The 13585-nt window shown below is 40.6% G+C and overlaps 1 protein-coding gene across 1 annotated transcript in view; it reads left to right on the top strand.

Annotated features, from left to right (window-relative positions):
- kcnh2b (potassium voltage-gated channel, subfamily H (eag-related), member 2b) overlaps positions 1-13585 on the top strand; it is a 338190-nt gene that overhangs the window by 311508 nt on the left and 13097 nt on the right. Inside the window, exons 14-19 of the mRNA XM_041968155.1 lie at positions 4844-5096; positions 8856-9049; positions 9136-9238; positions 9343-9497; positions 9588-9729; positions 9815-10004. Coding sequence (XP_041824089.1) covers positions 4844-5096; positions 8856-9049; positions 9136-9238; positions 9343-9497; positions 9588-9729; positions 9815-10004 — 1037 coding nt within the window. The remainder of the gene's footprint in view (positions 1-4843; positions 5097-8855; positions 9050-9135; positions 9239-9342; positions 9498-9587; positions 9730-9814; positions 10005-13585) is intronic.

The raw sequence follows: 13585 nt of genomic DNA, 5'->3' as shown, positions 1-13585 counted from the left end.
GAGAAAGCTCAGAGTCATATGAATCTTGATGTTTTTGTAATCTAACAAACAGATTGGTTCCATCAGGCTTCAAAGAAAAGTATATCAAAGTATCATCCGCATGGCTATGAAAGTTTCTACCATGCTGTGTAATGATATTACCTATGGGAAGCATGTTTAACATGAAAAGTATTGGTCCAAGTACAGGACCCTGAGGAACTCCATGACTTACTGTGTGCACATTAACAAACTGAAATCTATCAGATAAATATGACTTAAGCCAGCATACTACAGTTTCTTAAATCCCAATAACATGTTACAGCCTCTGTAACAGAATGTTGTGATCAGTGGTGTCAAATGCAGCACTGAGATCTAACAAGATCAGTATAGACAGGAGTCCTTTATCTGAGACCATTGCTAATCTTCACAAGCGCTGTCTCTGTGCTATGATGAGCTCTAAATCCTGACTGAAATTCTTCAAAAAGATTATTTATGATCAACTCTTATTGTATTTACATTAACCCTTAGCCAGTAGTTTCAAATGGGATTCTGCGTCACTCACTCTGGCCCCTAGAATCCATTTAACCATGCTTTCTGGTGCTTCTAATGACACGTTTCTGACCATAGAGCTACCAATTACAAAGACTTTTTCCTCAGCCGGTTTGTGGACAGGTTGGTGGTGAGCCAGGGGCTTAAACTTAGGGGCCATGCTTCTATCAGCCAACTGGCCTCAAAAAAGAACTAGTGGTGCTCAGAAAACAAGTAAGGTACACAGGAAGTGACACAATACATCTTACCAGGAGCCCATGTAAGACTGACGCAGGCACATGAAAGCCAATGCAAAATTAATTTAAATTAGAGCACGTTTACTGTAATGGTTCTTTCCATTAAAAACTGATCATTAAAAACGGTGTTTCTATTGGTATCATTTTACTGAAACTACTCTTGTGTTTTTATTCACAAAAGACTGCTATGATGAAAAACCATATTGTAGCCAAGTTTCCCTTGCCTGGAGGCAGGTCAACGGGACCCCCCTCTGGAGCCAGACCTCAAAGTGGGGCACGGAGGTGAGCACCCGGTGGCTCAGCATATGGGTCCCAGTCAGGCTCAGCCCAATCCTGGGCTGCAGAAGCTAGCTCTAGGGAGGTAAAATGTCACTTCTCTGGTGACCAGAAGAAGGAACCTGCGCTGGGGTGCAGGGTGTTTTATTATTGGACTTTGGTTACTACAGATTTTCTATAATGAACAAAATGCTCAAGCATAAAAGTATTCACTTGTACACCTGGCACCAAGACACTCTAAGCTGCAGTTCAATATAACTCAAATAAAGTTTGTAGTCGTGCCATCAGACTTGCGGCTGCATGTCTTGGGCACTCGAGTGAAGAGAGGGGCGGAGCTGTCAACTGATCATCACCTGGTGGTGAGTTGGCTCAGATGGTGGGGGAGGATGCTGGTCAGGCCTGGTAGGCCCGACCATGTTATGAGAATCTGCTAGGAATGTCAGCCGGAGGCCCTGTCAGAGAAAGTTTTAACTCCCACCTCTGGCAGAACTTCTTTCATGTCCTGGGTGAGGCGGGGGACAATGAGTCTGAGTGGGCTGTTGAGGCAGCCGACCAGAAGGTGGCCGTAAGGTTCTCAGTTCTGTTATGGTGGTAATCCCTGAACCCGTTGATGGACACAGGTGGTGAGGGATGCCATGAAGCCGAAGAAAAAATCTTATCGGGCCTTTTTGGTACAGACTGCATCAGTCTGCTGTGGTAAGGAAGGAGCTCAGCCAAATGGAGAAGCTCTCAAATTATCGATCTGTCTGTTATCCTACCCTCATCTATGGTCACGAGCTGTTGGTAGTGACTGAAAGAACAAAAGTGCTAATACAAGCAGCTGAACTGAGTTTCCTCCAGAGGTTGGTTGGGCTCTCCCTTAGAGATATGAGATATAAGAAGTCTACTCACCCAGGGAGCTTGGAGTAGAACCGCTCCTTCACATCAAGAGGAGCCCAATGAGGTGGTTTGGGCCTAGTAAGGATGCCTCCTTGGAGAGATTTTCACGTCCCACTAGGAGGAAGCTCTGGTGAAGACCCAGGACACACTGGAGGGACTATGTCTCCCAATTGGCCTGGAAACACTTTGACCAGCCGATTGATTCTCTAGGGTAACTGGAAGTGGCCAGAAAGACTCTGGCCTTCTGGTCTGAACTCCTCTCCATAGGCAACTATGTCTATAGCCTTTAAATAACAAACTGAGTTTGTATAACTTAAAATAATTCAATAGATCTGATTTTGTGGTAAGTACTAGAGGTTGTGACGAACTTGAAATGATAAAATCCCTGTAAATTAGAGGTGTTGCTTCTCAATCTTGTTTTAATTTTCAATACGACAAGTTCATCTTATCTAAAAATACAATGTGTATCAATTACTAACATCTATCATTAGATTGATCGATTAATTAATCGATGACAGTGGCAGATTAATAGATTATTAAAATAATCAATAGCTGCAGCCCTGTAGTATACCCATTACTTTTGGTAGAATTTCAATAAACTGTTTAAATTTTAATAAATTGTGACTTGTGAATGTACAGTGGCTGTCTGTGGCCAAAATGATATTCTTCCTAAATAACTCAGTTTAATTCAGTCAAATAAACCAAGAGGAAAGAGGAAAACAATAAAACTAAGAGAAACTTTAAGCAAGCAAACATCACACAAATCATTGGGGGATCTGCTCAGTTTTGAGGTGTGAGAGAGGAACATGGTGTCGTTTACACAACAGAAAGAGCTGCTGTCATCTTTTAACCCACAGATGTAAAGTTAACCACTAAAACCATCTGGAGAGATACAGCTGTCCTTAAAATGAGTCTAACCCTTAAAACTCTGCTAGATCACCGGCACCCCCAAGCGTTATCGCTTATATTGTCAACAACTTCTCATAAATGGTACTGTGTAACTCTGTGGAGTAAATTGTGATGGATAGCTTACCCTTTCCCACTTCCTGTCAAACTTTTGACCAATCAGATAGCTGATACTTATGGTAATGTCCAATCAGGAGCAGCCAAAGATCAACAAGTGAGCAGAAAGTTCTATGTCTGTCTGAAAGGAACAATAAAAAAATCTCCTCTATGGCTGGAATAAAGCCCAGAAATTATTTTTGATGCATGGTGGTCCCACAAATCTAGCTGAGTTCGAGTTAGTTTTTTGAGAATAGTACTGCAATTAGCCAAAAAAAAAAAAAAAAACAGCTGAAAGAAAAAGTGTAAATATGTAAATAATTCCTGGTGTGTGTTTGTTTAACTGCCTATACGTTTTCTCCTGAAAGAAAAGAGAGAATGACATGCAGATGCTTGGTCACTGATAATCTGTGTGTTATTATGTACAAAGTGGAGCTTGTAGCTCAGTGGTTAGATTGGTCGTCTTGTAGCCTAAGGGTTGCCGATTCGATCCTCGGTCCGTTGAGTTCATGTCCAGGTGTCCCTGAGCAAGACACCAAACCTCAATTGGGTCGTAGTAAGCGCCTTGCATGGCAGCTTCCATTATCACTGTGTGAATGTGTGAATGGCTGAATGTGATGTATGATGTAAAGCACTTTGGGTATCATTACAGGTACAGTGAAGTGCTATATAAATACAGACCATTTACAAAGTACTGTTAGTAATAAAATCTGTTTTGTTGCTTTGGATGGCCTTTATGGTGCCATATCTACTGATACATATTACAGAATTTTAGTCTCATAATCTGACAACTGAGGCTGTCCTAAAGAAATAATGCCTGGTTGTTGACTGTGATTAAAAAGGGTTAGGTTCTACATGCATTATTACATAAAAAAAAAAATAATAATAATAATAATGATAATAAAGGCGGAGCTAAAAGAAAATAGCAAAAATTGGCGTGGAGTTTTAATGGTTAAAGTGCATAAAAAAATAAAAAAATCTTTGCAGGAACCTCAAGCTTGGGCTGAAATATTTGATCATGTTAACAAACCTGATCTTGGTCTGCTCCAGAAACCCTAGTTCATGATACGTGAGCTACGATTAACAATTGGTTTAGAGCTGCTAAGGTATCTGGATTCTGTACCCTGAAGCAGATTTATTAAAATTAGTATGTTTTAATCTGTACTATTTATAATACAGAGAATAATGGATTTCAGGCCCTGATGTTACGTTCTGATCATCCTTTTTAGAGTTGTGATTGGGAAATAAGCTAAAATGTACATGGAATCAGTAAATATACTTTCTGTAGCTTTTCTCTTAGCTAAAACTTTGTGTAGTGAGTGAAAAATTTAAATCTCAATATAGATAAAGCTGCATTTTGGATCTTCACAACACAGAACTCTGTCTGCGAACACCTTATCAACAACACTCAATTTATTTACTTCAGTGTGTGAAGTGTAAGAAAAAGCTTGATACATCTGACAGGGGTATCGATACAGAGATGAAGATGGAGTCCAAAGAGGGCTGGAATAAAAAAAGGAAGAAAAAGTATGTTGAAATGGAAAGGGAGCGCATGGTGTGGGTGTTTTAGATACACTGCAGCTCTGTTCTGTGAAGTCAGCCTGAGTTAGAAGAGACGTCCATGGTGTGCTGCTTTAAAGGGTTTTCTTTGTCTTTCTTTCTTTATATTAATTGACTCTCTGGGCATTCTGACTATGTTCAGACTCTGCAACTCAGATTGAAAGAAAACTCTAAAAAAAAACAATACAACCGGCTCCCACAGCTTCAACTAGGTTGGTAAAATCAGAGAAAATCAATGTTGAGTGTTGTCATGTTTTTTGGTGTTTACATTTAGAGGTCATCAGAGAGGATGAAAACAAAAAACAGCTGAAAAAACTGTCATTTTCTCTCCCTTCCTTCCTCCCTCTGCCTTCCCTCCCCAGGTACTGAAAGGCTTCCCCGAGTGTCTCCAGGCAGACATCTGCCTCCATCTGAACCGGACATTGCTGCAGAACTGCAAGGCCTTTAAAGGCTCCACCAAGGGCTGCCTCAGGGCGCTTGCCATGAAGTTCAAGACAACCCACGCACCCCCGGGTGACACACTGGTCCACGCCGGAGACGTCCTCACTGCCCTCTACTTCATATCCAGGGGATCCATTGAGATACTAAGAGGAGATGTGGTGGTAGCTATCTTGGGTAAAATAACCATTATTATCTCAAAGTTTCTTTAACTTCTTCCAGATGTTTTCAATGAATGGAGATACTGAGAGGAAATAAAAACTTTCTAACTTTATTAGAAATACTGGCAAATAAAAAGGTTTTTATTTCTGTTCCAAGCAATGCCACTCTTTATCCCCAATTCCTTTTTTAAGTACGTAAATAATCTAATATCTATTTTATTTAATTGAAATTTTAAAAAAAGTACCCTAAATACAAAAGGAGTATTTGGAAAGACAAAAGGGAGATTGCAGGCTGTCTCTAGCTAATTTTCTGTATTATTATTGAACAGCAAATATCCACAAGCTGATGTTCTGGGTCTTGGATGTATCTGATGATGACTCTCCGGTCTGGTGCCAAACGGAACGATTTTCAAGTAGTCCTGTTTCCCTTTGCTCTGTTCCCCCACCCGCCACTAAGCACATCATCATTGGACAAACAACCAAATAATTTCAGGCTGCCTGAGGATATGTTTAGGATTCACTTTCAGCACAAACAAGCTCTTGTCACCTCCCCACTTCTAGCAAACATCAATTTTGCCACATCTCTCACAGACCCATCTCTTTTGATTGGTTTAATATTATAATGTAAATTAATTTATTTAAAAAATATCTGGTCACTTAAAAATCATGCTAAAGTTGACCACCTAGTTGGTGCCTTTATCACTGTTTTCCTTGGATCTGTGATTATGCTGGCATGACCAGATCATGTGACATTTTTATAGCACCTTTAAAAAGTAGCTTTCCTGGAGCTGCAAAGTTCACTGAAATGTGCACCAGCGCTAAGGATAGCTAGATAGCTAGCCACATAACAGCTAGTTAAACAGAAATGCTGTGTAAGCCAGAATGATAGTCGACTGTTGTGGACCATTATTTTAGTGTACAAATATGATTTTTTACCTTCTACTAAAAGCTGAAGAGTTGCTACTGTTTTTCGGAAATTTACTATCCATTACATCCTGTTGCTCTAACAACATTAGCCAATCTGCTGATATGCTGAGCTGTTTTGCTGCTCTGCTGTTCTGCACATGCACACACTCAAAGCGGACCTGGTTAGGGGAGGGGAGAGGTGTGTGTTTCTGGCACTACTGTGCCGCCTCTTTTTATGTCTCTTTCTGAGAATGTACATTATCATGAAGTGAAGTCTAAACTCTGCTCTTCCCTCTAGTAGATGTATTGTCTGACAACCATGCCAACATTAAAAAAAAATAAAGAAATAAAAAAAAACTCATGGAAGTATGAAAGCAGTGACATTTGAAACTGACGTACCTTTTTATGCAGATAAAGGGAACATAAAAAGGCCTTAAGACGGCATGCTCAGACATCCAGTGATAAGACATGCTTAGCCAAGGCTTTGGAGCATGTGTAGAGTAATTTAGGAAGCATGGGGTGTGTATTGAGGCTTGTATCATTTCAGAGGAGTAATGCCATTAACTAGGTCTGAAGCCTCGCTGACAGCTTCAGAAAGTGGCTCGGATCTTGCCGCAAGCTTCATCTGTGCCATGCAAAAGGATTTTTTCAAAGGCCAGAGGAGTTGTTTCAAAATAAGAGAAGAGAAAAAAAAGATTTGTTTCTTAATTGTGGATAAAAATGGATTAAATCTCTTTCTCCCCAAGTACCGTAAATCATTACAGTACAGGGGGAGAGGGAGGACACAGTGGTCTTAGCAGGTATGTGGTTTCCTTCAGTATGAAATTTGTCTTTGAGGTTGTTAGAGAACATTTGAGTTGTGTCCAGTAACAAATTATTACAACAAGAGGAGACGGTTTTAATAGAACAGAATTTCTGATGAGTAGTACCTTTAAAAAACAATGGCTGCAGTTCCACCTCAGTTTTTCTTGTTGGGCTGTGCACACTGTTTCTATATGCTCTGCTCATGTCCAGTTGCTCTTCCAAAACAGGCTTAAAAACCTGTTGTTCTGCTTGCTGATGCAGTTTGTGTAAAGTTTTGTTAGTGCAGGGATCTGGGATCTCCTATGTTCTCCTCTCATAGTTAGCTCACAGCTCTAGCATGTTGTGTTGTTTCTTTTGTTTGTGAGTCAGCTGGCAGCATCTCTGCCACTGCAGGCACTCACTAACTTGTTTACAAAGGTTTAGCGGCATGTACTCTGCTGATGAGGAATCTCAGACAGGCCTTCTCTTACAGGAGTTGTCTTCCCTGGACAGTAGGGACAGACATCTGAGCTGTGGTGGGGTTCAGAGGAAGAGCAGGAGAAACAGAACAGTGGAGGAGATGTGGGGCTGTCACACAGATCTAACCCTGTTAGACCTATAGAATCCCACAAAGGTCACAAACTAATAAATTCACCTGTGAGCCCACTCTCTTGTTAACTGTGAGATCACAAGGAGCTCATGTGGAGAAGAAACACATAAAAATATCTTTTTAAGAGAATAAGTTATAAAAATGATTATAAAAGATGATCATTGTGAGAATTTCCCATGTAGCATGCAAGTTTATTTCAGTGCAGAGCAACATAAAACCAGCAGAAATTACATATCTCCATAATTAATGATCATTTTTAAAGGCCTGTCAGGTTTGGATCTAAAGATGCTATCTACTTTAAAACTTATCTTGGTTTATAGTGCCACCTGCTGGTGGTTACTGTGTTCTACAGTTATTGCTGATTATTGAATGTGTCAAGATAACATGAGAAGTGGAGCAGCTGTATAAGAGGTAGAGTGGTTTTCCCTCTATCTGACAGTTGCTCGTTCAATTTAAACTGCCCAGTCTATATGCTAAAGTGTATTTGTGCCAGATGCTGAACACCACATTCTCACCTGATGTGTTCCTCATTCGTGAGTCAGTGTGGATTAGAGCATAAAACCTTATTTCATGAGAGCTTCACAAGCAGGGAAACAAATTATTTTCAAACTAGAAACACTCAGAGAGCACAAACTACCACCAAGCCATTGTAAAAAAAAAATTAATAAATAAAAAAAAATGCCACAGATTATGGGCATTATTTTTGCTCTAATTGCAAAATTATCTCTATAACCCCAAAACTAAAGAGTCCTTTGAAAAATTCCTGGATTCAGGTGGTGGTCTGATTCACCACCAAAATGTAACTATTTGTTTCTTAGATGTAACTGTTTGTTTCTTAGATGTAACTATTTGTTTCTTAGATGTAACTGTTTGTTTCTTAGATGTAACTATTTGTTTCTTAGATGTAACTGTTTGTTTCTTAGATGTAACTATTTGTTTCTTAGATGTAACTGTTTGTTTCTTAGATGTAACTATTTGTTTCTTAGATGTAACTGTCTGTTTCTGTAACTGTTTGTTTCTTAGATGTAACTATTTGTTTCTTAGATGTAACTGTCTGTTTCTTAGATGTAACTATTTGTTTCTTAGATGTAACTGTTTGTTTCTTAGATGTAACTGTTTGTTTCTGAGATTTCTTGAAAATTTAATCAAAATCCATCCATAACGTTTTGTGTTATGTTGCTAACAGACAAACCAATGCCACTGAATACGTGGCCTTCACACGGGTTCCACAAGTAGGTTTCAGATATCACGTTTTTCTGTAAGGACAAAGTTTTACACATTTCAAATGGAACAATTAAGTGTCTGTGATTATAAGCCATGTGAACCCCACTTTACTGTTTAGGAGTCTGCACCAGGCTCTCTCTAAGTGGAATGAAATCTGTTAACTTCAAGAAATTTAATACCATACACATGTCCATCTTACCTCTGAACTCACTTCTGTTCTCTAAATTTATACTTAATTTTTCTCCTTTTCAGGTAAAAATGACATCTTTGGCGAGCCAATCAATCTGTACCCCCGTCCAGGTAAATCCAATGCTGATGTGAGAGCACTGACGTACTGTGACCTTCATAAAATCCTCAGAGAAGATGTTCTTGAAGTGCTGGACATGTATCCTGAGTTTGCAGATCACTTCTGGAACAACCTAGAAATCACCTTCAACCTCAGAGATGTGAGTTTACAACCTAATTTTAGAAGCCAGCATTGCTCTGAATCACCCCCTGAAAGTTAATATTTTTATGCCAATGATTGTTTCAGACCAACATGATCCCAGGTTCTCCCAGCAGTGATGATTCCACCTGCGGGGGGTTCAATAAACTACGAAGACGGAAGCTATCGTTCCGAAGACGCACAGAAAAAGGTCATTTCACCTCTTGTTTACTAGCCTGTCAAAGCTGCCTGCATGGACAGAAGGTGTTCGTTTTGACCAAAATCTTTAACGTAGCATTGCACACCCCTGTCCAGATGATGCAGATGCTGGAGAAGTTAAAAAGTCCCATAAGTCTTCAAGGCGAAAACAGCGAGAAGCAGCCAACAACCAGAAGGAGAAGGAGGATGCAACCAAGAGACAGTGGAGGGCTCATCGGAGCTCAGTTTCCTCACACTCCAGTGGTGATGAGGTATCACGCTCCACCTCCACTGTACCTGTACTCACTGTGTTTTTTGCAGTTATTGTACAAGCAGAGTAACAACTGGATCTGCTCTGACAGGGGGAGGAATCAGTTGTGACTGGCCTCGCTCCACCTGCATTGTTGGAGACTCCGAAGGCTCAAGCCCCACCCATGACCTTCAGAGAGAACATCGAGGGTGAAGGAGACCCCAAGACTGGGAACACCTGCAACGCCCTGTCAGGTAAGCTTCACAGCATCCTTCTTGAATCCTGAAATAATCCCAGTCAACAAAAGACACTAATTCTCTCCTTCAACACCTCATCCAGGAGCATTCTCAGGGGTATCCAACATCTTCAGTTTCTGGGGAGAAAGCCGGGGGGGTGGTCAGTACCAGGAGGTCCCCAGCTGCAGTCTGGGCTCTCCTCCTCCCCTCAACACACCGCTGCACAGCCTGAGCCGACAGCAACGCAACCAGTTGGACTCGCGTCTGGACCTGCTTCAGAAACAGCTCAACAGGTACCTGGGTTTGTTCTGCTCTGTTCTGTGGTGCCAGACCATTTCTTTTACCTGATTATCTGAAGAAGCTGCAGCAGAAGTAGAGCTTTTCTCCCCCTGAAGCCTTTAGCTGTTTGTCTTTGTGTTGCAATGAGGGCTACACATTCAGAGTTTTAGAACATGAAAAACTCTGCTGACTAGAATGTGTGAGCAGGTTGAAGGTCTGTGTGTGACCAGATCTGTTGGAGAGTATTAATGCGCGAAAGCTCTTCTCAAAAGTGCAACCTGATTTAAAAAAAATTATAAAAAAGAAAATGAATTAATTAGTAAACCTCATTAATTAACATTTTATTCACAATCCAATATAAAGAAAACGTAAAATGCTAAATGGAAAATAATTGAAGAGGGGATGCTACAGCATGGTGAAGCATCTCCTCTTCTTTTAACATGTCTGTAAACGTCTGGAAAGGGAGGAGACCAGTTGCTGGAGTTTTAGGAGAGGAATGTTGTGATTCTAGCTGCTTAACACTTGGTTGCTGGATTTCTGCTTCCATGAAGCTCCAGACGTTGTGTATTGGTGAAAGGTCTGGACTGCAGGCAGGCCAGTTCAGCAGCCGGACTCTTCTCCTGTGAAGCCATGCTGCTGTGATGGATGCAGGATGTGGTTCAGCATCGTCTTGCTGAAATCTGCAAGGCCTTCCCTGAAAGAGACGTTGTCTGGATGGGAGCAGATGTTGCTGTAAAAGTTTTTTTTTTTCATAATTAAGCTTTTCCAGATGTAACAGCTATCAGCTCCATAGACACTATGGATGGTCCCTCTCTTCTTTAGTCTGCAAGACAGGACATCCATGCTTTCCAGAAAGAATTTTATATATTTTTATCCATCTGACCACAGAACAGTTTCCACTTTGCCTCAGACCATTTTAAATGAACTTTGGTCCAGAGAAGACGGTGGTGTTTCTAGATCCTGTTAACATCTGGCTACTTCTTTGCATGTGTTGTGGAATTCCTCTGAGGCAGACCCAGAAGAATGACACCAAGAAATCTATGCTTAAACAAACTCCCCTTTTCCCTCAACAGATGGTTGTAAAGTAAAGTAAGAATTAGAACTGTCAAGGGATTAAAAATTCTAATCAGATTAATCACATCTTACAAATTAATCATGATTAATCACCATTCGCGACTATGTCTGAAATCTGCCTCTTTTTACTGTATTGTATCAACAGAAAAAGTAAACCAATGCTTAGTTGGGTTTTTCTTCAGTTTTTTATTTTGTTTTGTTTTGTTTTTTTGTTTTACATCAGACAATAGTTGTAATAATCAGTTCAATATTATATAAAATCAAGACCTTAAAAAAGTTTATATTCATTTTTGCCAACCTTTTCCTGGTGTTACGTCCCGTATCAAGGGGTATGTTTGGGCGTAACAAAAGATAATAAAAACGTTGAGGACAGGTGGTAAAATTAAAATAAGCACATTTTATTGACATCCCGTGAAACAACGAATAAAACCTGTAACAAAAATACACAAAACAAACAAGTGTTGTGTTTCGAGGACCTGCTGAAATAAATATACAAAAAGGTTTAACCAAAACCATATACAAAACCCACCTAGTGCAAACGAAGAAGTGACTTAAACTTGGTGAGGAAACTAAAACAAAAGAGCAGCAGATCCATAACTAATGTGACCGTTGTCACAAACAAAAACACTAACCTAGCCCAACACCAAACTAAACACAAAACACCCAGTACGACAGAACAAATAAAAGTGTAGCAAAGCTTGAACTAAGCTGAGTGTAAAATGGTGAATCCAACCTAAACAGAACCATTTCTAAGTCCTCACTGAGGACGCACCACAGCCAGGAGTAATCCTGCTGTGAACAAACAATGGTCTGAGTCCAAAAGGATCACCCACACAAAGCACAGCAGACACCCAGCAAGCCACGCCACCAAAACTTCTGCCAAAATCAGAACGAGACCACCTGCGCTAACCAGTCTCGCCCTGATACCACAAAAAACACCCGGTGCACAAAGTGAGGGGAAGTGGCCTGTGCCATTTTCGGCTTCCCACCTGACTGGCTTCTGCTGCAGCCTTTACACCGTAGGCTTCGTCTAAGCTGCAGCCGGATTGGTCCGACGATTAGCCAACCAGAGGGGAGGAGACTGCGGTGCGTCGGTCCCAGCCACTCCCGACAGAGCCTCCACACCAGGCAATCAGCGGCAAAATAGGCCGCAGCTGCCAGCAATAGTCAGTGGCCGTAACACTGGTCAGTACACCTGCCTGGCCCCGCATCTAAACTTTTCTAGACCCGTCCCTGCATATCTGATGTATAAATCCTTTCTACCACCTGTCAGCTACTTTATTAGAGGGGAGAGCTCCCTGATTTTTATCTCAGAACCTGTTAATAATTTCTCTCACCACATTCATGGCCCCCAAATGATCAGACCTCCAACATCCGTACAGCAGCAATAATTTTGAGAAGATGTCACCTTGTTTCCGTGACAGTGACATGGATCTTATTGACATGAAATTGACAAATCTTGAACAATACTTTTGGGTAAATATGTGCCAGTGTTAGCCATGAACTGCTAGTTTCCTCCTTCTAAGCTGAACAATAAACAAACGCAACAAGAGATACAATGGTAACAACAGAAAAGCTGATCAGCTGATCACTGTCAGCCATCATGATTCACAACAGGAGAAGGAGGAGGCGACCACGCTGTGCAGAGTGCAGACAACAGAGCAGGAATGTTTGTGCAAACTATGTGAAACGTTTTTGTTTAAAAATGCAGGAAAAGTGCAGATTTTTGACAGGCATCTCAGTTTTAGTCTTAGTTTTGGTCTTTAGGACTTAATAGTTTAGTCAATGAAAACTCAAAAAGGCTTTTTTCAGATCCTTTACCAGACTGACAGCTTTAGCCGAGACTTTTCCACCAACAAGGATGCAAAGCTGCCGTGCAGTACTTAATTGGTGTTGAGCAGAAACCTTTTATTTCTATATTTAAAATTTTTTCATGAACTGATGCCCTACTTCATCATACAAAAATGGTACGCAAGAAAATAGCAGATCTATGAGTTCAACATATAGCAACACATTGTGAGCTTGTTGTTTTCATCAATAATTACAAAATTAAAAGGAATGGTTTTAGACTTAGAAGGTTTCCAACCAACAGCAAATACTTTCTAATCTACTTAAGGTTATGCATTGCCCAGATAAAGTGCTAACTATGGAATCATTCCTTGCATTACTGCTTTTCCTGCTTCCCAAAGAACACAAGCTGAAGTTTCTGGCAAGTCGTTTTATAGATATAAGGACCATTCTCTTTTAAAGTAGCTGATAAACTCAGGATCTTTAAATAATGACATATTAAATCTCCAGTTTCTAGTTGATGGTTTATTGTTCTCATTTCTCAGAGTGAATGATACTGGTGCACACTGATGGTAAAGGGATGGATTTTGATTTCTGACATGTCATTTATCAGGGAACTGCTAGTTAAGAAATAATCTAATCTACAATAGAACTGAAGAGAAGAAGGTGTATTCTCTGAGGATGGTGAGAGTGCCAAGCATCCTCCCAGCTAGGAGGTCGCTGGTTTGAGAGC

This window comes from Melanotaenia boesemani, chromosome 18 (assembly GCF_017639745.1).
Source record: "Melanotaenia boesemani isolate fMelBoe1 chromosome 18, fMelBoe1.pri, whole genome shotgun sequence".
Lineage (NCBI taxonomy): Eukaryota > Metazoa > Chordata > Actinopteri > Atheriniformes > Melanotaeniidae > Melanotaenia > Melanotaenia boesemani.
This window is presented reverse-complemented; position numbering and strand designations above follow the sequence as displayed.